This window comes from Eleutherodactylus coqui, chromosome 4, assembly GCF_035609145.1.
Source record: "Eleutherodactylus coqui strain aEleCoq1 chromosome 4, aEleCoq1.hap1, whole genome shotgun sequence".
Classification (NCBI taxonomy): domain Eukaryota; kingdom Metazoa; phylum Chordata; class Amphibia; order Anura; family Eleutherodactylidae; genus Eleutherodactylus; species Eleutherodactylus coqui.
The window spans coordinates 5,503,307-5,528,766 of NC_089840.1; the positions used below are offsets into that span (position 1 = coordinate 5,503,307).

General features: G+C 47.6%; 1 protein-coding gene across 1 annotated transcript; it reads right to left on the bottom strand.

The window, feature by feature from the left end:
* Nucleotides 1-888: 888 nt before the first annotated feature.
* CHAF1B (chromatin assembly factor 1 subunit B) lies at nt 889-25,139 on the bottom strand. Its single transcript, XM_066598982.1, has 14 exons — nt 25,059-25,139; nt 23,862-23,985; nt 21,667-21,799; nt 19,643-19,760; nt 17,874-17,977; nt 16,476-16,572; nt 15,140-15,227; nt 14,854-14,947; nt 14,686-14,755; nt 13,255-13,343; nt 9,791-9,953; nt 7,653-8,048; nt 6,876-6,973; nt 889-4,366 (listed from the first exon to the last, which is right to left on the bottom strand). The coding sequence occupies exons 2-14, from the start codon at nt 23,982-23,984 to the stop codon at nt 4,242-4,244; spliced, it is 1,698 nt and encodes a 565-aa protein (XP_066455079.1). The 5' UTR covers nt 23,985; nt 25,059-25,139; the 3' UTR covers nt 889-4,241.
* Nucleotides 25,140-25,460: the final 321 nt, after the last annotated feature.

Consider the following 25,460-nt stretch of genomic DNA (forward strand, 5'->3'; position numbering starts at 1 on the left):
CAGTGGCCGCTGTCAGTGCAGGAATACACTGGTGTCCGAGCAGAAGCTGCTGAGCCGACTCTTGTGTAGTGGGCGGGGCTTCTAATTGCAGGCGCAGAACTTAGTGAAATTAATAGGAGCCGCATTTGTGATTGCAGGCGGCACTGCAGACGGAGACAACGGGGGTGTCAGAGCAGTACATGTAGTGCTGGGTACCCGGAGATGGGTCTGACAGACACAGGAGCCCGGACGGATGTAGGATATTTATTAGTCAGGCACCACTGCCTCTCAGCCCGCAGGACACATCCAGTAGTGGCGCTACAGAAACAAACCATACCCGCTCCTCGGTCTCTTACTGTTATGCCCATCTGAGCCCCCTCTATGGCCAGTGACCACAGATACATTCTGTTATAATATATATAGTGCTGATAAGAGGCATCTGAGAGCCGGAGACCGGCCGGTGGATGTCAGTCACTATGTGAGGATGGCCGCTTCTTCAGGGTCTTACAGAACAATGTGTAGCAGATACCATGGAGCCCCTTCACTGGATGTCCAAAGCTCATCCTGGTAGCGGTAAAGGGCAGAGTATGAGAGGCGCTATCAGGCCGACACTGTGTGTACACCTCAGGAGGGCAGGGTTTGGGCCATGCCGGCTGACCTCCAGGATCGATGAGCTGCAGATCCACCCGGTCTGACGTGCATGCAGAGGAGGATGCCACGCTCCAGTGGCCAGCAGAGACAGTATCCTGGGTCGGCTCCAACTTGAGGGGGGTCTAATTAAAGGTATACCCTTATTCCCCGTCCAGGTGCTGACGCCTACCCGCCGTCACTTACCCCTTTTGAATTGGTTGACTTTTTGGTACTTTCAGCCTCTCCCTCCATTTATGTAAATAAACACATTCACAGCGATTAAACGAATACATTTAATTACACTTTTTTTTTTTTTTTTCAAAGTAGCAAAATTTGCATGAAATCACAAAAATACATCAAGTGGAAACATTTACAGAAGGCGAACATTACCGGGGAGAAACAGAATATACAATTATATAAAACACTGAAAGGTCAAACTACAAGCGGTTTACAACAAGGTGAGCGCCGACGGCCAGAGAGCCCCGAGGCCGAGGCCACAGCGCCGACGGCCAGAGAGCCCCGAGGCCGAGGCCACACAGCGCAGCTCTGATACAGGAGCTGAAGCTTTGTGTGAGGTTGTATCTACAGGACCAACAGCGAGCTGCGCCATAGATTCTCAGGTGCAACAAGCACCACGCCGACACCCCAGCCAATGTGCAAGACACCCCACTGAAAGCTCTATTCTTGAGCGAGACTTGTACAAATTAGGACCAGCTTCAGTCTTTCTATCTTGCACTGTTGGCGCGAGGGAAACCACCTGTGTGAAGGAGCCCATTGGAAGTGATGGGTCGATACGAGGTAGGAGTTCAGTATTTGGTGCAACTGCACAGAACTCACCAGATTATCTGGGCTGTGTAAATAGTTTAAAGCCCCCCCCCCCCCCCTATACAAGATCAACTCCGGGGTTTGACCTAAAACCAAGCAACACCTATAGCAACTGCATCCAAATGTGCTGTATGAGCCCAAATCAGGACTTCAGAGGCTACAAGACAAGTGAGCCTCACAGCTAAAGCCTTGGGACAAAGTGACCTCGTCCGGCATGGCACCGGGAAATGACCACCAGAATTTGGTACTTAAGGACATTAGTGGGCTGCTGCATGGGGCCGGTGACTGCCAGATACAACATCCAGAGGCCGGCAGGACAACGCTGACAGCTCTACGTGCTGCAAAGAGAAAAGCTCAAACCAACCGCATGCGATTTCTGGCCGCTGACCGATCCCACAACCATCTAATGGGGCAAATAGTCCTCAGCCTCTTCAGCCGGGAAACCAACGTAAGGCAAGCTGGATTTTTACAGTTTTCCCCCGAATCAGCCACTTATCCCCCTCCCATTATTTTATGCACAAGTGGCCGCCGGCTCATCTCCACAGCCCGCCGATGTGCGTTACTAATCATGAGGCCATGTTGGTCTTAAAGGGCCAACATCACCACATTTATCAAGTGATAATGTGGTCTTCCATCAGTGCAGGTCCTGAACAGCTCCTGGGACTCGCAGACCCTCATCTACAGTACAGCCCCCACTAGATCATAACCCTACCTGCTTGTGAAGTAAAACGTTCACTTAACTTCAGGTTTCTGTGTCGATGGAGATCTTAATCAGAAAAACAAAGCTCAGACTGCGGAGAATAGAGGAAGAGATTCAACACCTCAATATCTGCAGCCGCCACTAGAGGGCGCTTACTGTATACATTATACAAAGGGGTTGTACGACAGTTATGAGATATTCGCTGTCCACAGGATAGGGGATAACTTGCTCATCAGTGGAGGTTGCACGGCCGAGACGTCTGCTGATCTCGAGAACAGAGGTCCTGTGTCCCCCCTGCAGAGATACTGCACCCCCTCACAGCAAGGAGGAGATGGAATGCAGCGCTTGTGGTACAAGCTCAGTAGTGATCCATTTACTTTCAATGGGGCTGCAGAGATACCCAGGCCACACCGGCTCGAGTACTTTTGTCAGCCCCATTGAAATGAATGAAGCGCTGATCGCACATGCTTGGCCGGTGCTCCCTTCATGCAGACATTGCTGCAGAAGAGACCCCCAACAGTGACAGGACAACAGGAGTCTCGTCCTAGAGATAGTCAGAGTTCTCTGCAGGGAGACCCCCGTCATCAGCAAGTAATTCCCTATCCTGAGGATAGGGAATAATTTGCAATCTTGGTACAACCCCTTTAAGTCCAATAATATAACCATATTAGGTCTCTAGTGGCGGCTGCAGGTAACGGCACTTAAAGGGTCACTTTCTAAAGAAAAAAAATTCTGTTGTACCATAAATGACTGTTTTATTGCAGACACCCCTATAGCATCACTGTGCTACCCCAATCTTTATTTCAAGGCCCCCTCAAGCACTGGAGCCGGTGCTCTCCCCATCCGTAAGAATGAAGATGTTCCCGCTATACAGTAAGAGGACCTGCGTCTGCATAAGGATGGGGCTGAGGAAGCATCCAGGGGAATGGTCACATGGCTAAATCATGTGACCACCATCTTCATTCTTATGGAAGGGATGAATGCTGCATTCAGTACTTACAGTGGGCAGCAGGGGGGCTTCAAATAAAGCATGGAGTAGGCGCTAGGATGCTGGAGTGGTCCTTGAAATAAATATCATTTATGGCACGGCAGAAGGTTTTACTAGACACTTCATCTCCGCGGGGACATAGAGTTCTGATTGCTGTAAAGATGCATTAAGGAAATTAGGACAGAAAAAGTGATGACGTTGAAGAGGGTCAATCCTCAACCTTTCACTCTGCGTCTGGTCCAGCCTGCCGACTCTGTACCCTGCACACCCCACTGAAACAGGAAGTGATGACATCATCGCTGACATCAGCAGTGACGTACCGCCCCTGCACACGACTGCTGACACCAGAGATTTGCTGCAGTGGTCATGTGAGCTATGAACAGGACGCCATCGCTTCTTCCTAGCAGGGATAGAAGCGGAAGGAACCTGGTTGGCAGCGCTAGAAGGTTGAATAAGGGCAATTTTTATGCCACCCAGGGGCAGTTTATTTATTTATTTATTTTTAAACGTCAGAAAACCCCTTACAAAAGGTGGCGTTAAATTGTAAAACACAAAATAGGAATCCAAAACTAATATTTAAACAGCTGCACTCGAGTGTCGGGCAAACTCAGAAAATGGTGTTAAGACCAGAAGCGAAGAGCAAACCAAAAGTGCATATAGTCACATCTGCAATATGCAACATATCTGCATCAAATCGTCAGGGAAAACAGACCAGCGAGTCTGACAGCGGAGTGAGAGGGACATTTCCAGTAGCCAGCTGTAACGTAGACAGCAGGGGAAGACACGTCTTTGCTGTATTTGGTCATTGCTGGAGCGACTGCACTCTGGTCGGCACTGTGGAGGAACTTACCATGAAGACTAGGTAAATGGCAGAACAATAATGACCCCAGAGGCAAGAAGGGGTGCAGCAAATCACAGGAAAACCCAGTCTTAGCAACAAGTTTAAGAGGCCTGAAATCCAGTCTTCAGGAGGCAGTTTCAAAACGCAGAGCAGAGTTGATCTGTTGGGTAAAGGCTGAGTGGCCATCGTATGTGACCGTCTGGTGGAGTGCGCAGGGTATCCCACTCTGATCACGGGGGGCGCTCACACAAGACAGTACCCATTCCAACTGGACCTTCTTACTTTGCTGCATCCTTGCTGGTGCCAGGACTTTCATTATCTACAACAACGCACAGAGAACGCTCCGTTTTGAGACGCTTTGACTCTGGGGGTTTACAGTTGGGGTCTTGAACCGGTGAGTTTTCTGAAAGGCAAAAGCATTTTATATTTAGAAGCAGCGAGGTTTTGTGAAAGCGAAGATCCCGGGAGATAAAATGGTCAAATAAATGAAAAAAAAAAGTCAACTGGATGCGGCCAATGTAAGAAAGGAATAGTATGTATTTGAAGAAATCTTAACGGGCCCCTGTCCGGACCCCCAAGCTGCCCGGGCTGCAGGCAGCACAGTAGAGCGAGACAATTTTCAGCAGTCTGTCACTTATTCTGATCAGTTTCATGGTTTTGCAGATCTTACTTCTGAAATGTTGCAGGCTGGACTGGAGTCAAGGCCAAAGAAACTCATGCATGTTCATACATGCTACCATGAGACCCAGCCCCGCATGCCCTAGTGGATGTAAACGGGAGCGCATGATTTCTGCAGAAGCGCGAGCTTGTCCCTTCGCCTGAACAGTGTTGAAGAAAAGGCTGAGAAAGGTGATCTGAGGCGATGGGGGTCAAATTGGGCTTTGGACGATTGATGGTCCACGCAAAACAGATGGTCCAGCACTGTTGAGAGGCTCTCTACGTTGGCCCTGAGGGACGGAGTCTTAAGGGATCACTACATTCCCCCCGGACTAAAGAATCGCCACAGCAGCTGATAGGACCTACTAACCCAGGATGACGTGGAGAGAGGGCAGGTCGCATTGAAGTATTCCAGGCGTCTTTTGTGCTGGTCCTTAAAGAAGGACACCTGCCAGGGGGAGCGCATTTAGGTAAGACACAGGGGCATCCACTGATGGTGGGGAAGACCAGTTTATATTTGTTATCTCAGTGAACAAATACATTACATCCAAGCACATAGTCTTAAGGAAATGTTTATTTGGAGCGACTACTTTTGCCATAACCTCCTCAAATTTCGCAGAGGGGGAAAGACATCTTATGTGAACATCAGAAGGAGTCTGTGGTGGCAGACAAATCCTAGTCTTTCATATGTGGTGTTTTTTAACCGCCTCTATGAAAGTGTCTACCATGGCAGAAAGTTTGGAAGACTCAGAATCTGATATTTTGACCTCGCCGCAAGAGCTGTCCCTAGAGAGGATTGTGAATTGGGCCGCTGTGAGCAGAGATGAGGCAGAGAAAGGAGTCGACAGCGTATGACCGTGCGACCTTGGGGACCGTTGTAGTTTCTTGGTACTGCCACGCATGCATTCTGGTAGAAACGATTCCTCAGCATCGGACTCTTCAGCCAGGTTTTGTCTGGATGTCTTGCCCAGCATCTCCTCAATGGACCTGGAGGCTTTCGTAAAGTCAGAAACCTACAATAGGAATCGCGCCCATTTGGGTTCAGAGCTCCGCAGGAGCATGGTGGTGGATGTCGCTAGGACAGGTTCACTGGCTCGTCTGTGATGCAGGCAGTTTGTACAAAGAGGCTCTTGCTGACTGCATGAGAATTTGGTAGGACAACATGCAAAATATGTTACAATGGGCTTGCTGTTTACCAGGTTACCCCTAGAATCTGATACTGTAGCTGTACGTGCAGAGGGAAGTACGCCTAACTGCAACATGGATGCAATGTGGTAGCAACAGATTGAGAAGCTACAGGTGGGCTAGGGTAGTTAGGAGGTTCCCCTCCTCCAAACTTTGGAACAGAGGATCTGCAAGAACATGGCATCTAGAACAAGAGGCGCAGGAAAATTGAGGTGGGGCCAATCGTCAGAAGCGAAAATCCATCCTCTAGAAGTGGGTCTCTGCCAATCGTGTGGTGACCAAATGCGAGCGCCTTTGAGTGCAATACCTGCGCAAATGGGAAGGAAACACCTCTTCTTCGTGAACGAGGTCAAACCGGCAGGGAAAATGATCGAAGGAATACGGGCAAGACCAGAAGAGGAGGCAACTGATGGAGTGTGGGGACCGGAAACTGCACCGCGCCAGAAAAGGTTGGCGCGTGATTGTGGTGACCGGATCAACCGTCAGAAATTCCCATGTGGCACAGCCCAGGGAAAGCCACACCCAAAGTGGGATCACCGCCCACCCCCCATAAAAGGATTACCATGTGCGGTCCCCTCGAGAACTAGTCACAAGGGGAAAACTTCTTGCCTTTGGGAAGTACGGAAGCAGTAGGGAAGTTAGAGCAACCCTGGTGTCCCTCCTCAGTGGGGTAGTACAGGATTCCATCACCCTGTGAACCCATAAAGTGCAAGGAACTCCAGGATCTTGTAGACCTGCAGCTGGGAAGGTCTGCCTCCTATAGACACTATACTAAATGGATTTAGCTGAGTGTCTCTCTTGGCTGTCCAGGAGTATCGGGGTCACTCGCTCTTCTGGTTACTGAAGGGCTCGGCTTGGTGCAGGCCTCCAAGAAGTTGCAGTGGCAGTACTTTGTAGGAGTGACAAGACCCTCTTCGGGCGAGCACTCTAGGGTGGGACTCCTTTCAGGAGACCCCTGGAGGTGATGAATAGTAAACTGCATACATATTTGAACAAGTTTTTAAAATCTATGTTTAGTGTTTATTCTAAAATGTTCTTTAAAAACATGATGTGGACATCCCATTACTTACCGTTGCTGCAGGGGGGCACTCGGCTGGCTTGGGGGGATACTACGGTGGTCTGCTCTGTGCTTGGCGAATTTGTCTTTACAGGAATCAGAGTGATTCTCCTAGGAGGGGTAAAAAACGTTCAGATCAATCAATGTAGCATGAAAAGCAGATAATCTTCCCACGACCAGCCGCTCCACCATCATCACTGCACATATGCAATTCATCAAGTCAACACTCCTGCCCAACGACAGCTTAACGAAAACTGTACGATGTCAGTGCAGTTAGTCAACACGATTATCGCTCAAAAGACGGCTTTTGAGCGAATTTTGAGAGCTAATCGTTGTGACTAAAAGGGCCTTAAGAGATACTTTTATGAATCAGCACAGGCGAATTACTTGAGCACACAGAATGAAAAAAGTGCGCGCATACAGAATGGTAAAGCAAGTGTACGGCATCTCATGTGTTTCTAAGAGACAAACAAAAGCTGATTGAAATTGTTGAATAGATGAAAAAAAAAAACTGCGTATCTTAATTTTGTCCCCTTGTACCCCACACATTCCACAAAGTTATATTAAAAACCCTAGTACATTATATTATTCATGGTCTACACATATAACTTTAGGCGCTGGCTGCTTTGCATGGCAAAAGATGAGGAGAGGAGGGAGAAGAATCACACGCTCACACGCACGCACACACGCACACACGCACGCACACACCCACGTAGTCCCAGCATTCAGCCTCACTTGCCCCGCTGAGGAATTCTAGGGGAACCCCTGTAAATTAGTGGAACACACTTACTTGGGGCTGGGTGTACTGGGCTTGCTCCAAGCTTCCAAGGTGTTCAGAGTAATCCTTCGGGGCTGTGCGGCTTTGCTTTGCACATTCTTCCTCTCGTCAGAGGTGGGGGTCGCAGGGGTAATGGTTATTCCCACTGGTGTTGAAGGCAAATTGACGGTGGCAGTCTGTTTGCTTAGCACAGGAGTGGATGGACTAGACTGTTCACCCGCTCGTAAGATTGGGGAGGATACCCTTCTCCCTTGGGATCTCCTGACCTTCTTTTCTGCAGCAGTAGGTGTACTTAAAACTAATGCAGGCTTCTCCTTAAGAGGAATTCCAAGTTCACCTTCATCGAAAGTCACAAATGAGCAGTATCCATCAGTGGAGGAGATTGCTAGAAACGACCCGTCACTGGACCTGACGAGTGAAAAATGGGTCAAGAAGCAGAACGATGAGCAGTGACGGTACACGGTCATCAGTAAGTCTAGTATAATATAAATAACTGTAAGGAGCTGCAGGAGTGTAAAAGAATTGTGTGTAATAGAAAAATACAGCAAAGAAGAACAACATCTAAGGCACAAAAACAACACATTTTAGGGGGTTTCTTTTTATGGCGTTTACTCTGCGGGGTGAATGACAGATTACATTTATTCTGCAGGTTGTTAACATGCCGATGATACCAAATGTTTTACCACTTTTGCACTTTAAAGTAAGGTTTTGTAAGTCATTTTTTCCCCTATAAACTTGATGTAGCTTTGTTATTCCACTTTGGGACAGATAATTTTATAATACACTGCAATACTTCTGTACTGCATCGTGTTCTAGTTGTCAGTTTTTAACTGACACGCAGGCTTTTAGGCGATATCGTCTAATAGGCTCACCTCCATGGCAAATCTAGGGGCCATTGTTAACTTTCTCAGCTGCCATAGCAACCAATGATTGTGTTGCAGGAGTGTTGATGGGCTTACACATGGAGTGCACTCCCTCAGTAATGCCATTTAGGTGCAACAGTCACTAATAACCCCAGTGGTCACAGTAAATACTGGGTAAAAGGTCCAGACTCTTATTTACAATCCTGGCGGTCGGCTATATAATAAAGTCAGTACATGCAGATGGCGCAGGAGCAGCTCCTGCAGTAAGGCGTTATTTGAAAAGACCCATGACATTATGGCGCACTGCAGGGAGGCGTTGGCCATAGTGCACAAAAATAATATCTAAACTATAAAACTAAGGCGGCTTGCTCACGGACAGAGCGGGTTCTCCCATAGTTTTACACCGCAGGGATCACGTGGGGGTAAAAAAAAAAGAAAGTCCCCGCTGGCGTGGGGGGGGGGGGACTTAAAAAAACTTATTAAAGTTTAAATCCCCCCTTTGCCATATCTATAATTAAAAAATCTAAATAAAATAAAAATACATATTTGGTATCGCCGCATTCGTAAAAGTCCGATCTATCAAAGTAGCGCATTGTTTTCCCCACACAGTGAACCTTGTCCGAAAAAAATAAATAAAGAACGCCAGAAATGCACTTTCAGTCACCCTGTCTCCCAGACAAAACTCAATAAAAAGCGATCAAAAAGTCGTATGTATTCCGAATTGGTACTAACAAACTATAGGACGTCCCACAAAAAAAAAAAAGAGCCCTCATACAACTATGTCGATGGAAAAATAAAAAAAAGTTACTGTGCGCAGAAGATGGAGGCAGAAAGTAATTGAAAAAAATTAAAGGTCTTTGAAAAAAAAACAAAAAAAAAAACAAAAACAACTATACAAGTTTGGTATCGCAGTAATCGCACCGACCCGTAGAATAAAGTTATCAGGTTGTTTTTGTTGCAATTTGTGCGCCGTAGAAACAAGACGTGCTGAAAGATGGTGGAATGTCGTTTTCTTTTTTCATTTTACTCCATTTGTAATTTTTTAAACGTTTTTCAGTACATTATATAGAACCATTTAAAAATACAACTCATCCCACAAAAAACAACAAGCCCTCAGACAGCGACGCCGATGGATAAATAAAGGAGCTAAGATTTTTTGGAAGGAGGGAGGAAAAAAATAAAAAAAAATTTTAAAAAACGGGCTTGGTCCTGAAGGGGGTAAAGTAATTGTAGAAGATTTCTAAAAGCTACCACAAACCTCTTTCATATGCGATACTGTGAACTTACCACGACAGGTCGCTCAGGGTGTGATAATGCACATTGGAAACATAACCAAACGGAAAAAGCTGCTGCGTGTCATAGAAAATCACGGCATCTTCTGAGGCAACAGCAAAGACCATACGATAAGGCAGAGAGACGAGACCTTGCTGGGGCGCCTCTCCGTCAGCATCTGGGGGGACACAAACAACAGGAGTTACAGCGCAAGTTGGAAAAACTCACAGAAGGAAAGAAAGAACCGTACAAAATTGCGTTTCGTGTCCGGTTCATTGGGGGACACAGCGGACTGCGAGTTATACCCGAGGTCTGCTGCACCCCACAAGGACATGACGAGAAAACAATGTGTAGCATCCCCCATTGAAGCCGGCAACTTATGAAGCTCTAAGAATTAGTAATGTCCAAGACTACTGTAATAAACGACAATGACTGCAAACGGGTCTGTATGTACTTTCACTCACTGCAGTAAGGCTGGATTCACACACTAACAGCAGGGTCTCTTATTGGAGCTTCTGTAGCAGGTCTGTCAGACATAATGGGAAGAAATAATAATGGGGTTCTTCAGGCACCGTTCATTATACGAGATCAGCCGGACAGGACCACAGAAGGGCATCAAGCCAGCATCAGGACTGTGTGAGGAGGAACAGGAGGAGCCCTGCAAGAGCCCTCCAGCAGCTACTAACCAGACTGTCATACAGACTCCATGAGGGCGGCCTGAGGGCCCAACGTCCTGTAAAATGCTTACAGCTCAGCACCAGGCAGCTCGGTTGGCATTCACAGACACCCCAGAACTGGCAGGTCTGACATTGGCATCCTGATCTCACAGTTCAGAGCACATCATGACATGTCACTTCACGCAGTGCAGAAATACGTCGGATCATCAGCACATGGATTTTGCCCATTAACAGGACTAAATCCTCATGCAGATCCACGACAAAAACCGTGGCAGAATGGCCGTGGATTTCTGTTGCAGTTTTGCATGTGGATTCCTCACTGAAAATTCCGCAGTGGAATCCATTGTGTGAACATTCCCAAGTGTTCCCTTCAGTCTTTTCAGACTAAAATAAGATGTTTGAATAGCTCATCTGGCTCATTGGGGGACACAGCCTAGGGCCATAGGTATAACTACTGCCACAAGGTGTAAGCTCCTACCAGCTACACCCCAAACTAAATCAGTTTGTATGCCAGCAGTAGGAGCAGCAAGGAGGATAGCAACAGGTTAAAAAACCCTTAAAGCAAAAGGGTGGGCGCTGCCCCCCCCCCCCCAATGAACAAGACAAGAAAATGATTTTCTCTTCCATTGCAATGGGGGGGGGGGGGGGGCAGCCTAGAACCATGGGGCGTTTTATGGTCAATTTATGGCTGTTTGATAAACTCTTGAGCCGAGAGGCGTCAGTGGATCCATAAGTGCAGAGGGTGTGCAAAGAGGCCTGTGTAGCAGCCTTACACACCAGCACCACCCCAGAGGCACCCACTGAAGGCAGGCTCCCTGCTGTCGGCACGACGGGCCTCCACCACTGCTGACTTGATCCATCGTGAGTTGATGGATTTGGAGGCTGCCAGGCCACGTCATTAGCCATGTGGTATCACAGAGCCTAGAAGCATACATTTTGGAGAGGCATATTCTCAAGGCTTGATCAAAGTCAAATTTATGGAGAGCAGATTTCCTTGGATGAATGGCAGAGGGACAGAAGGAAGGCAAGACAATGTCCTCATTAATATGGGAAGCAGACACCACCGTAGGTAGAAAAAGAAGGGACAGGACCTAGGACCACCTTGTCCTGATGGAAGTGAACAGAGATTTGGCCGACAAGGCTGCGAGGCTTAAAACCCTGCAGATGGAAGTGATTGTAATCAGAAAGGCTACCATACTGGACAACAGATGAGCCAGGATGTTGCACAATGGATCACAGAGGTGAGCCTGCAGCGCGTCCAATACCAGATTAAGTCCCATGGCAGGACAGGAGAATGGTATAGAGGAGCGGCAGGAGCGACTTCTTGAAGAAAGTATGGACGGCTGACTTTGAAGCCAGAGAGCGCTGGCATCGGACCTGGGGGTCCAAAGAGCTGAACATGTGGACTGGAAGCTTGTGGTTGAACCTTAGGCTGGGTAAAGAGTTTGTCGCGAAGGTTCCATTTCCTGGTTAAAACATTTTTGAATTCCATATGGGATGGGAAGGTCGGGGAATGTTTCAGACACCTAAAAAACAGAGAGCCTCTGGGGATGCAGTTGGTGGCTGATCCTTCACTTGAAGAGTCTCTTCCACCACTATCAGGCCATTAACCAGAGAGGAGAGCATAGAGACTTGTTCCTAGTCCAGGTCAGAGACCGAATAAGACTCAGACTTCATTGTCGTAGGCACTGGGGGTATGCGGATACTGCAGAGCGGGAAGGATGCTTCGAGCGAGGAAGCTAAGCCCCTTTCAGAGATCTACCACATGGAGGGTCGTGGGTGGCAAAATAATCATCGTCAGACACACTTGGTGGCAGTTGACGGAAAGAGCAGTTCAGCTTGCTTATGATGGAAGTGGACACGGAAATTTGGTACTACAGCGAGCGCAAGCAAGATGCGTAGCTTTGGTGGTAAGTCTGACATAGCGCAAAGTATTGCGCACTAGTTGTAGAGCGCTCTTATAGGTTCCCGCTGCTATAGGAGAAGCAAAGGAGGAAGGGAGGTTGTCGCCAAGCAACGCGTACCCGGTCCTGGGTTGGTGTGGAAGCGGAGCACTTGAAGAGTAAAAAGCATGTCAGGTGCACTACTGGTCCCAGCCACAGCAGAGAGCAAGGCGATAGTGTAATCAGGAAACAAGCAGGACCTAGAGGTGGGTTCTGTAGCAGAGGGCGGGAACCAATGAGAGAAGAGGATACTGGTGTCAAAAAGGGGGATTGGAAGAAGAGCAGGAAACCCGCCCCCAGCACCACAAGCCCTTATTGGACAAAGAGAGGAATGAGCCCCACCCCACTGGAAGTACCCCACAGTAGGCTGCAGCTGAAGCCTAAATTCAGGGCCTGTAGGTGCCGCAGAAGCAGTGCGCGAAGGTTCCCAGCCCTAGAAAACGCCCCGCAGGAAGAAGCACCTCCTGCACTCTGCAGCGAGGGGGCCGCACTTTCCCTGGCGCTAATTCCCCACCACTGGTATCGTGGTAACCACAGTGGGAATGACCTGGCGGTGAAGAAGCTGCGCTGGAGAGAGGAGCAAAGTCCTAACCATATGCAGTGTTCTAGCCACCTTCACTGGATCCACAACAGGTAGCTCCTCCACATAGATAAAGTTTTCACTTTTTTTAGGTACATTTTTTTTTAATATTGTATATACTAAATTTACTCTTTGGATATTTCTTAATGGGACGACATTTTCAGGTTCTCTGGTTTGCTTCACTTGGTTTAGAAAATAAAACACTGCTTTAAATGTAATCGTGTCATTTTAAATCTACACATCAAGTACAGAACAAGTATAAGGATTAGGATACGTCACCTTTGGCTGTTGGTCTTAACTCAAAAAAGACAGGACAACATCGAACTGCAAGGGTGGCTTTTGCTGGGCACGGGAGATGTGCTATGGGCCTAGAGAGAAGACATTTAATTATATTCTGTGTAGAGCATTTAAAATTTGTGATCAACACTTGCTTAAAAAGGGTTGTTCAAGTTGTAAAATCTTGGGACAACCCTTTCCCAGTGCTCTAATAGTCACACGTGCCTCTCCCTGCTCCCATACTCTGTCCGTGTTTACAGCTGGAGTCCCTCCTGGCTTACGAGACATCACAGGGGCTGCAGCCAATAACAAAGCTTCGTGATCGATCGCTGAGCCGTCATTGGCTGCAGCCCCTGTAACGTCCCGTAAACCAGGAGGGACTCCAGCTGTAAGCACAGGCCGAAGCACTGGCGTGGGAGCGGCGAGCATATTGTCATTTGTTATATTAGTGCATGGGGAAGGGGTTGTCCCAAGATGTTACAACTCCGATGACCCCTTTAAGTAAAGCAAATTTTGTTTCAACAGCTTGCTAAATACAGGTAATCTCTAAGGCACAGACATTATGTCTGGTCATCTTCATTCCATTTAAATACCACCGATGAGAGAAAACATTCTCAGCTTTTAATGTAAAACAGTTTGAAGGTTGTTGGCAGATTCTAGTGGATTCATGGCTGTGAAGAGTGTGAAGAACAGGACCTGGAATGCCCTCAACAACCAGGAAAGCAGAGGTGGTTGGCAAATCATCATTCTGACCATCAGGAGGCATCCAAGTCTGCTACAAACTTGTCAAGGGCCGGAATATCTCCGATTCCTAGTAACCAGGAATGGAATCAAAAAATATCCCCGCGTCACATTTTATCCAGTAGGTTGGAACTGAGCCGAGTACACCCCCCTACAACAACTAGACCTGTCAGTGTCCTCCTCCTTTATACAGTGTTGGTCATTTACAAATAGGATATATTACTTGAATAAATAGACCACACATCTTAATAAATCACAAAGCTGTTCCCTCCATACATCTCTGATCTAGTATCTCGTTACGTCCGGTCCTCTCAAGACCTCCTCTGATCACGCCTAGTGAGCTCCTTACAATCATCTCCAGGATTTCTCATGGATCCCCTGTACTCTGGAACTACTAGCAACTCATCAGACCCTCCGCCGCCTAGAAAAGCTTCAAACCTGAAAACTTTCAGCTCCAGGAAAGCTACAACCTGTAGTAGCCCTTCCGCCACCATTATATCAGCAGCTTATTCCCTCACCTGTAGATTATACCCCCTCGCAGGCTCCTCCCTTACTCTTTACCAGTTTGTTAGTCATTTAGTCCATATTTATTGTTCCGGTCATTTCCACATATAATGTATTTAAACCTATATTCTCATATATACAGCAGCCGGGAATTAATGGTGCGTTAAAATGAAAAATAAGAGCACCTACCTCTTTAGACTCTTCCTAGAGAACACGTAGGTGGTGTTAACAAGGGATTCTCCAATCTCCACAAATCCAGCTGCAAATTGGGAAATAAAAGGTTTAAAAAAACGGTCATATATTAAGAGAACAGAGTATACAAGTTCAAACAGACAGGAAGACTCCCAAGAAACTGACCGGGTGTGAGGAGGAGCGAGCCATCGGGTGTAAAAGTCAGTCTTCTAAAGAAAGACTTCATGCTGTCGTCATGGTACATCCGATAAGTTTTAGCCTACAAGTAAGAACAGGAAAAAGAAGTCTAACAGAGTCCAAACCCGAAATGTAGACCCACAAGGGGTTCTGTTTGTTGTCCCATTAACAGGAGGATTCATCCATTACTTTCTAGTTGAAAGTGATAAAATTGCACGGCCCCGACCGTCCCTGCATTCAAAAGGCAACCCATGAAAAAACAATGAGACCGTACCTCTCCCTCAGGCGTGGGGTTAGCAGATGCCATCTTGCTGACGTTGAAGGCGACTCTCTTGGTTTCCGTTCTGTACACTCTCAAGACGCTGGACGAGAATAAGGCCATTAAAATTTGTGTTATTTTGATAAAATAGCAAACTTGCAGAGACGTTCTACAGTGTTTCTGCTATTAGACCCATTCATTCCGTAATCTCTTAATGCTATAGCACGTACGTTTATGTCCTGGCTGTGAGGTATTTAACGCAATAGGATGTAAACTTACATCTTATAGATGGCACGGCATCAGAAGCGGAATCTCCAGCGGGAGACGACTCTTGCTGATATCTATTTCCCCACTGCAGCGGGAGACTAGCTAACAGCGATCCCTACTGTTAACCCCTACATGCCATGATCTATGTAGATCGCAGCATACAAAAGGTTCACAGAGGGAGTGCTGCACACCACCTGCCCTCCATGATGTAAACATGGACCGCCGATGGGTTGCCATGGCAATGGGGCACCAGACACTGGTGTCCCAGCTTGCTATTGCCTATGATCACTATTCTAAGCGACAAGACATTGCAGTATAGAAAGTCTTGCAAAAGCATCATCATAGCGATCAAACAAAACATGTAAAGCAAAAATTAAAATCCAATTTAAAAAATCCCACATATTTGGTATCATCTTATCTGTAAGGAGGCGTACAATTAGTTGAACACTATTTATCCTGCACGTTAAAAAAAGTTAAGGAAAAAAAAAAAACTAAAGCAAAATGCTTGTTTTGTTCACTTTGTGTCCCAAAAAACACAATAAAAGTGATAAGAGCCATATGCAACCCAAAACGGTTCTTCTAAAAGCTACAGCTGTATTGTTCGCGGAGCGATAGCGGCGGTGTCGCCAATTAGCTACTATAAACTATGCAAAGATGATCGCTCAAAACGGTCACTCAAACTGTCGTTTGAGCGATTAGCTTTCAGTGTAGAGCCTTACCTCTGAACTAATTTTCACTTCCCTGCAAGGCGTCAGTAAACAGTCCATGCTCTGTATGCGAACGAAGCATCTAGAACTTCTCTGTACGGTTTACTGTTAACGCCCTTTTACACTTGACGATTTTTGTTCTGGTTGTTCAGGCTTCTGCGGGGTTTCGAACGACAATCGTTCCGTGTAAAAGCATGCAGATACTGAATGACTGAACGATAATCGTCCAGTCGTTAGTTTTGAGCATGCTTAAAATCCAAAGGACCATCATTCGATGTAAACAGCAGCCAGGAGAACTCTCCTCCAGCCGCTCTGCTTCATCCAGTGTTAATGGGCCTATAGTACTAACTAGTAAGAATGCGCACAGTAAGACTTACCGATCGCAGCTTAGTGTCGCAATGTACTGTCCTAAAGGATCCCAGGTGACTCCCTGCACATAACTCTTATGCTCATTAAAGATACACACTTTCTGACCTAAAAAGAAGAGTGAAGAGCATATTATGGATAAATGTTAAAGACGCCCCGTATCATTTTCTAGAGAGGAGATTACTTATCGATTAGTGAAATCACTTCTGGTTTTAGGCTTTATGTTCCCCTTTACTGTTTACATATATCATAGAGATGTGATCTATACAGAAAGCAAAGTAACTTTGCAAAGCCATTGCTGCGTTAATCTTATAATGATCCTTCGGCACAGGGTATGAACGGCACAAAAATATATTACAAAGAAAGTTACTCTCCCATAATGCAATTCAAGTCAGCGCATAAGAGCTCAGCTAAGCAGTTAGGTGGGGTGCCTTCCTAGAAGGAATTAAACTTTACACTGGCCGATAATTGCTTGGATTCCCGCGATCCAACGAAAATTGGAACAATCATCGTTCAGTGCAAACGCATACACAAACTGCACATCGAACGACAGATTTGCGTTATTGTTCGTTTAGTTTATGCATGTATAAGAACGTAACAACCGACGCGTGTAAACAAGCAGCTGTCCATCTATAAACAGCTAACTGTGAAGGGAGGAGGGCAGGAGAGATCCCAGACAGATCCTACCAGGTGAAAGGGTTCTTCGGGTTGGCTATCAATGTGTGATCTGTGGAGGCACCTGTGGACACCCACCAATAAACAGAACAAACGGACAGCGATGCCGCAGCCTCTTCACTGCACCGAAACAAACTCCGTACCATTTACTTGTACAAGGTGAGCTACCCAGTACAACTGTACATGTATGGACATGGCTATACCAGTTAGGGCTCGTTCACATCTGTGCTTTTGTTCTCCATTGAGCTGTTCCAGCTAAGAATCATTCACACACAGAAAACGGTTCAATTGAAGTTTCCATTCACTTCAGTCCTGTTGCAATTGATTTAAAAAAAAAAAAAAGGGCAGATTTCTGCGCCGTCTATGAAAAGAGATGGAAAACTGAAAACAACACTTTTGTACATTACAGTCAATGGGTGACGGAGCTGAAAGAAGGGAATCAAAAGAAAACCTTTTTTGATGTCCATTTAAACGGATCCATTTTAAAAGGAGCATGTCATCCATTCAAAACAGAAAAGACGACGCTGATGTGAGCGAGGTCTTACTTACTACAGCCCCTTTGCTCATTGTGTGGGACCAAATACAGGTCTACAACTGAAACAAATGGTTTTGATAGATTGGGGGGTGGGGAGGGATGGACGGCACTGGTCAGTCAGGTTTTGCTCAGTCCTCTATCTGCACAGTCAAGTTCCATCAAAGTCTCATACACTGAATAAAAGCTAATACAATCTCACCTTTAACGATATCCCACATAATTGCAGAATTATCCACGGATGCTGAAACCATGAAGTTGCTGTCTTGTGTCCAGCTAATGTCGTAGACATCCTCCAAGTGACCCCTGCAAAATTAATTTAAGATTAGTTTAGTCTTTCCTGAAGTCATTTGCCAAAATAAAAAATTACGGTGGGGAAAAAAGTGCATTTGTTCATTCCTAGGTTATATACTAACAGTAACTAGTCATGAAAACAAGTGTTAGAACACACATCCATAAAACCGCCCCACAAGAAACCTGTGGGCCCATACAGTACTTCTGATTTCAGATGGGGGCACATACTTTTTTTCCCTCCACAGCAGCACCTATTGGAAGGTGCTCCCCTAGGAGTCAATATCCAACCTTCTACAAACAAAGCCATAAGTAAGGATGTAAGCCAAAGCAGAATACCCATAGGCATTACTGTATCTTGACGCCACCAGGACGTCCTGGTGGAGTCAAGAGTAACGGGGGCCGACATCCTGCCAGGCCACTAACAAAGGCTTATTTGGAGCAGCATAGAGCGGCCCTGATGCAACCCCAGCTTGAAGCCCGTTCCCGCCGGCGTGACAGCAGCATGCACCCCCGCCCACCTCACCGATTACATAGTTAGATTGCGGAGGGCAGCAGAAGCAAGCCGGCCCCCCCATGTAATCTTCATCCCGTGTTCCCCAGTGGGGAGAGAAACAGTGTTAGAAAGCCACAGACAGCAGCACCACTGCAGGCCTCGCACACAGCGGAGGGACAGCATCAGGAGCAGGAAGTGTGCGCGGGGGAATGGCCATCAGGGAGTTGAGAGACCGCGGGCTGTAGGGAGCAGGCACCAGAATTGAGCACTCATCCTCCAGTCGGCCGGGAGGCATTCCAGACAAGCGGCGCTGGACCGAGCGGTGAGACACATCGGCAGGCTCTCCTTTGCTTTTACCCGGCCCTGCTGCCTTAGGCTCAGGGTTCCTTTCATTCTTAGGGTTTCATTATTACCTGTAAACTGGACGCATTTACAGCTCATAATGTAACCCCAAGTTCAAAAGGAACCCTGAGCCTAAGGCAGCAGGGCCAGGTAAAAGCAATGCACACACTGGTAGGACCTTCCAGCCTTGACCCAATCGGGAGCTGGGGGTGTGACAGGGGCGTTCTTCCTGTCAAACCCCTAGCTTCCGGTGGCGTCAAGGTACACCAATATCATACCCATGTAGGTACAGTTGTTTCTGTGTTCTTGCCTCTCAGTGTACAATAGGATTCTGGTTGGCGGAGTGAAAGGCCATCAAAGTGAGCTTGAAAGGGTGGGGGGGTAAAGCATTCTCCCTATGGAGAGCACCATGAGGGTGTAGTGTGTCCTATACAAGCTATGCAGTGCTACCTGTGAATAAGTTGATATATGAATGGGGGAATAGGGTGCTTCATGGAGACTTTTTATAGCTCAACTTTCCAATTTTTACTATCAAAAGTCACGCTATAAAAAAGTCTCCATTTATGTAAAAAAGAAAGTTGAGCCTTAATGCCCCATCCAGGATTCAAAGAATAGACCTGGGGCTTATTTATATGGGTGAGAAAACCATGTGTGTTCTGTGCCACGTCCAGTATTTGCACAATGTATTATCCCATTGTTTTCAATGAAATATTTGTGTGATTCATGTGAGATAATGGGACATATAATGTGCGTTGTGTCGCACAGCACACAGACGCTGAGATTTTTGGGCACGACTCGCATATGCCTGTGTGCATGAGCCCTTAGTTCTAGAAAACAGCTACCTCAGAGACTTGAATACAGTCCAGTTTTCCTTGCTCAACTCCGTTTCTTCTTCATCGTTAAAAGGAGTCAATTCCTGTTCTTTGCTTTCACCGAGTTTCCATAATAATATTACAGCATCTGAAGCACAAAATAAAGAGATCCTCCAGTTAATGTCAGCACTCCACAAGCGCAGACCTGCACCTTCACCTAGAATTACCCTTCAATTCCAGCACGGCTTTCATAATGTGACTTCTCTTTCTAGAGATTCAGGTTCCAGCTTACTGTGATAAAGGCTGCCCGAGACCAACAGTTCAGCCCCAATTACACGGGATGAGCAGTCAGCAAACGATGCCCAACAGTGCGTCCCAGTGAAGCGTTATGCTGTTACACAGGGGCAAGTATCGCTGAATCGCTCAGAGCGCGGCCAACGTGGAGGCGGCTTGATGGCTCAACAAGTGAGAAATGGGGACTGGAATTTATGCAGTTGTGCTCTTAGGTCCAACGGGTGTTCCCTGCATTATAGGCCGAGCCGTGTGTCCAGTAAGCAGATTGGGGCTACAATGGTCAGGTTTATGAACAAAGGACAAACAGGGGGATTCATTTTGGGGTGCAATTCCTCATTTTCATCTGCGCTAAAGAAATGACATATTTGCAAAAATATGAAATGTTATTTTCTCTCCTCTAAATTGCATTAACTCCTGAAAAAAACCTGAGGGGTCAACAGACTCCTGACCCCCTCAGTGAATACACCTATCATCCTGACACCTATACAAACTCGCTTGGTGTAGAAAAATAAAATGTTACAGTAATTTTAAATTTGAACGTCTGCAAAATGGTTAAAAAACAAAATTAAAAAAAAACTAATTTTTTTCAAATGCGCTTCCAGAACAAAGTAAACAGATGGAAATATAAATCCCACCAACATTTTGTACCATATGTTTACACATATTTGACATTACAGTTGAAAATGTGAAAAATTACAGCTTTTCTCAAAATTTTCCCAATTTTGGCACTTTTAACCCTTTAATGACGCTCCCCTGGCCCCAATTGTATTTTTTTCCTCCCCTCTTTAAAAAATCATAACTCCTGTATTTATCCATCGCCGCCGCTGTCTGAGGGCTTGTTGTTTTTTGCGGGACGGGTTGTATTTTTCAATGGTGCCATTTAATGTACTGAAAAACTTTAAAAAGTCAAGTAAAATGAAAAAAAAAATAATTCCGCCATCTTTCGGTGCGTCTTGTTTCTACGGCGCACAAACTGCAACAAAAATGAATGATAACTTTACTCTATGGGTCGGCACGATTACTCTTTGCTGTACTATTACTTTCTTCAAAAACCATTTAATTTTGTTAATGATTTTCTGCCGCCATCTTCTGCGCACAATAACTTGTTTATTTTTCCGTCGACGTAGTTGTGCGCGGGCTCATTTTTTGCGGGACGTCCTGTAGCTTGTATTGGTACCATTGTAGAATACTTAGGACTTTTTGATCACTTTTTATTGCATTTTTTTCTTAGACAGGGTTCATCGTTCAGGGAAAACAACATATTACTTTGATAGATCGGACCTTTACGGACGCAGCGATATCAAAATGTATTTTTGTCTTATTTAGATTCTTTCATAATAAATATGGCAAAAGGGTTATTTTTTTTACTTTTTTTTATTAAAACTTTATTTTTTTTTAAATGTTTTTAGTCCCCAGAGGGAATAACAACTTGCAATGCTTTAATCACTCCTGCAATAATGCCACAGCAGTAGGCCCATGGCTGCCATGACACCTGCACGGTGCCCTGCAACATCGGCATTTAAAGGGTTAATAGCTCCAATGAGCTGGGCGGCTTATCGGCGCTGTTCCTGCCAGGTGTCAGCTGTAAGAAACAGCCAGCGCCCGTGTTGTATGAAGAGAAATCACCACGCGATCTCTCTTCATTCATACCCAGGCTTGGCCACTAGGGGGTTAAAATAAAAAAATTAAAAAAAAAAAAAAAAGAGGTGGAAGCGATCCACCTGACCCTGAAGATGGCAAAACCTACAAATGAACCTTACCGTCTCCACCCGATGCCAAAATCTCCCCATTAGGAGAGAAGCGCACAACGTTGACAGCCTTGGTGTGACGAGTGAGGCTGGCTAAGAACTCCACCACCGCTTTCCCTTCCTCGTTTTTTTCCACCCTCCAGAGCTGAAAAAAGAAAAGAAACAATCAGGTGCCAAGAATAAAACACGTTTCTGCCCGTCGGGTTATTGTGGCGTAGATCTCGTTTCATCCACCGGCAAAACAAGCAGCAAATCTTAGCAAACAGATGAGCTTCCAGCACAAGTCTGTAGCGTATGAGAGCCCCTAGGCTGCATCCGCAGGGTCTACAATGTGGAGCCCAGGGGCTCTTTACCATGAGCGATGGTTCGTAGCCTGGCGGACGCATGCCTCAGGCTAACTTCACAATGGCCAGCGTGATATGTGGCCGTGTATCCCGCCCCCATATCGCGCTCACCATCCATTAGAAATTCCCAGGGATGTGAGGCGTTTTCATGGCATCACTTCAGGGCTTCAGGGATCCTCCGGTTTGGCTGACGCGGCAGAGGATCACGGAGATTCTCCCATGCGCCGGCGGCCTCTTTGAAAACAATTGGCGCTGTGATGCGAGAGCACGCAGGGGGATATAACATGCCGCACTTGGCTTCCTGCATCGTGGTGCCATACAGGAAAGCATCGCTATATGTATATGTACCCATTCAAGAGAACGGGGTTCATATTTGTGCGTCTCGCACGATTTTGGCGCCCTTGTGAAGCGAAAGTGTACAGATCCCGTTCCTCTCCAATGGATGGAACATGGACTGAAACATGATATGATGGAGGGTGTGGGGGGGTCTTAAAATCCCCCCACAATGAATTCTTAGCTTTGTGCGCAGGGGTTCGTACATTAAAGCCCTGGTAACTAAATCCTGCAAAGTCTCATTTCAAGGCCGGCTTCACATAAGCGCCAATCTCACGATAGTTTTGTGCGCGGGATTATGGTCCTTTGTTTACATTGGGACCTTTAAGGCGTCGCACGGCTCTCGCACATGTACATGAAATCAATGGGGAACACTTTCCATCCTCTATCGTGGGTTAAACTTGTGTGAGATCGGCATTCCACAGAAGCAACCTCAGCCGGACCCTGCGCTCGCGGGCAGCGTCCAGTCATGGGTATGATGTAAGAGCCGCCGGCGGAACCCTCCAAATATCCCTCCCCAAATCTGCATCCCCAAGAGGGAAGGCTTCCAAGGAGGCGGCAGCATCAACGGTGTAGAGATTATAAAAAAAGGGTTTTATTGCTCCATAAAATGGCGACGTTTCGACTTAATCTAAGTCTTTTTCAAGGCTTGAAAAAGACTTAGATTAAAGGGGTTGTCCCGCGGCAGCAAGTGGGTCTATACACTTCTGTATGGCCATAATAATGCACTTTGTAATGTACATTGTGCATTAATTATGAGCCATACAGAAGTTATCAAAAGTTTTTCACTTACCTGCTCCGTTGCTAGCGTCCTCGTCTCCATGGTGCCGCCTAATTTTCGCCCTCCGATGGCCAAATTAGACGCGCTTGCGCAGTCCGGGTCTTCTTATCTTCTCAATGGGGCTCCGTGTAGCTCCGCCCCGTCACGTGCCGATTCCAGCCAATCAGGAGGCTGGAATCGGCAATGGACCGCACAGAAGCCCTGCGGTCCATGGAGGGAGAAGATGCTGGCGGCCATCTTCACCGGGTAAGTAAGAAGTCACCGGAGCGCGGGGATTCAGGTAAGCGCTGTCCGGTGATCTTTTTTAACCCCTGCATCGGGGTTGTCTCGCGCCGAACGGGGGGGTTGAAAAAAAAAAAAAAACCATTTCGGCGCGGGACAACCCCTTTAAGTCGAAACGTCGCCATTTTATGGAGCAATAAAACCCTTTTTTTACAATCTCTACACCGTTGATGCTGCCGCCTCCTTGGATACCATTGCATTTATTTGGGGTTTGGTTCATGACCCCACAGGTGGCTTGGCATATACAGACTGGAACCTCTGCACTGAAGTGCATGTGTTAGGTGTGCTGCGGGATTTTCCTATTTCTACCAAGAGGGAAGGCTTGGCGCACCATCGGGCACAACGCCAGAATCATCGCCTGTTACTGGGGCTTATTGTCATAAGACGGTTGGTCAATAATCCATGGCCGGGCGGTAACGGCCGGAGGCCCATGCCCATAGTCAGTGATGGGGTCGTCGGTCACTTACCCGCACCGCAGAGTCCACCCCCGCTGAGGCCAGCCGCTTCACCTTGCTGTTGCCATGCTGGAAGTCGACGCTGTAGACCGGCTCCCGGTTGTGCCAGGAGATCTCACAGGTGATGACCTTCATTCTGGACAGAAAGAAGCGGCAGATTACAAACGGTCGTTAACTGATCCGGATCCCGCTGTGCCGCCGGCAGCAGAGCGCCAGGATGGGTCAATACATTTCCTAGGGGCGGGTGAGGGTGGGGTGTTCATCAGCGCCACAGAAGTGTCATGGCAGGTTGGGCAGCACCTCATGAATAGTCAGGCCTCCTCTCTCCGCACCGACAGACCGCTGGAATCATCATGGCGGTCGTTACTTTGTGCCGCTCTCACCATTAAGTGCTGACCGCTTCCATTCGTGAGGCCGCGGCTGCCATGGCAACGGAGCCTGAGAATCGCAGGAGGGCCGCTCAGGATCCCAAACTCAAATAGAGGCATTTAAAGGGTTAAGGAACCGCCGTCAGTGCGAGCGCCAACGGCTCTTGGTGTCGGGGGATGGGTTCCGATCCACACCAGCCTGACGTCAGGAAGCTGCCAGTAAGGCGAATACAACTGTGGGAGATCAGAGGGAGCAGAAATGTCTCTAGGAGCGACACGCGGAATATCAGGTGGGGGAGGGGCGGCCGCCGAGCGAAGGCGGAACGCGGTAACAGACGAACAGGACAAGCGGACCGGCCGCCATGATGGAACCAGAGTCTTGGACATTTAAGGGCAATACGGACGGATTCCTACAATCCGTAACCTGACGGCGCCGTACGTGGAGCCGGGCCGAGTCCGCAGCCACCTCCCCTCACACAGCGGTGCCGACAGAGGCGTCCGCAGGGGCGACGGAAGATGACGAATATGGCGGAGCGGAAGGGATTCTTCTTGCGTTCGCACGTAATAATCATCGGTGATCACACGGACCGCCGGCGAACGGACATCGTCACCGGGCGCAATAATTCGTGTTTCGCCTCCATTGGTCACATGACGTACGAACACGCCGCTGCCGGTGACCCGTCTGATGGCGGACGGCGCGGTCTCATGACCCTTGGGGCGCACAACCAGGAGTACAGCCGCTGCTCCCGGAGATGCTGGGCCTTGTAGTGCAGCAGCCGTGGACACACCCCGTATACTGCAGCCCCCCGCCCGCCGGTCGGTGTCCCCGCTCAGCACTCACCTCACGCCCGGCGCCACCAGCTTTGACTGAACTGACTTTCCCGCCCGCGCTTCTCCGTCCGTCACTTAGAGCCGCGGCGGCTGCAGCGCCACCTGCCGGCGGGAGGGAGCGGCGCTCGGGAGCTGCTGACAGCCGGCGTGCAGAGGGTCCTGTCTGTCCGCGCGGGTTCTGGTGGTCTTGGAGGTCGGCGCCCTCTGCTCTGCGGTCTCTGGGCTCGTGCACCCGCCGTGAATGGAGTCACTGGAGCTACATGGACTCTGATCGGTTCAGATGGCAGCGCTCTAGTTTACCGCGTACCGCGCAGCGTGCGTATATACCCTGCGTACGGGCGGCGATACATACGGAACCGCACTGCGATGCACAACTGCGTGCGTGAGATCCGTGCGTGGGATCGAGAGTCGT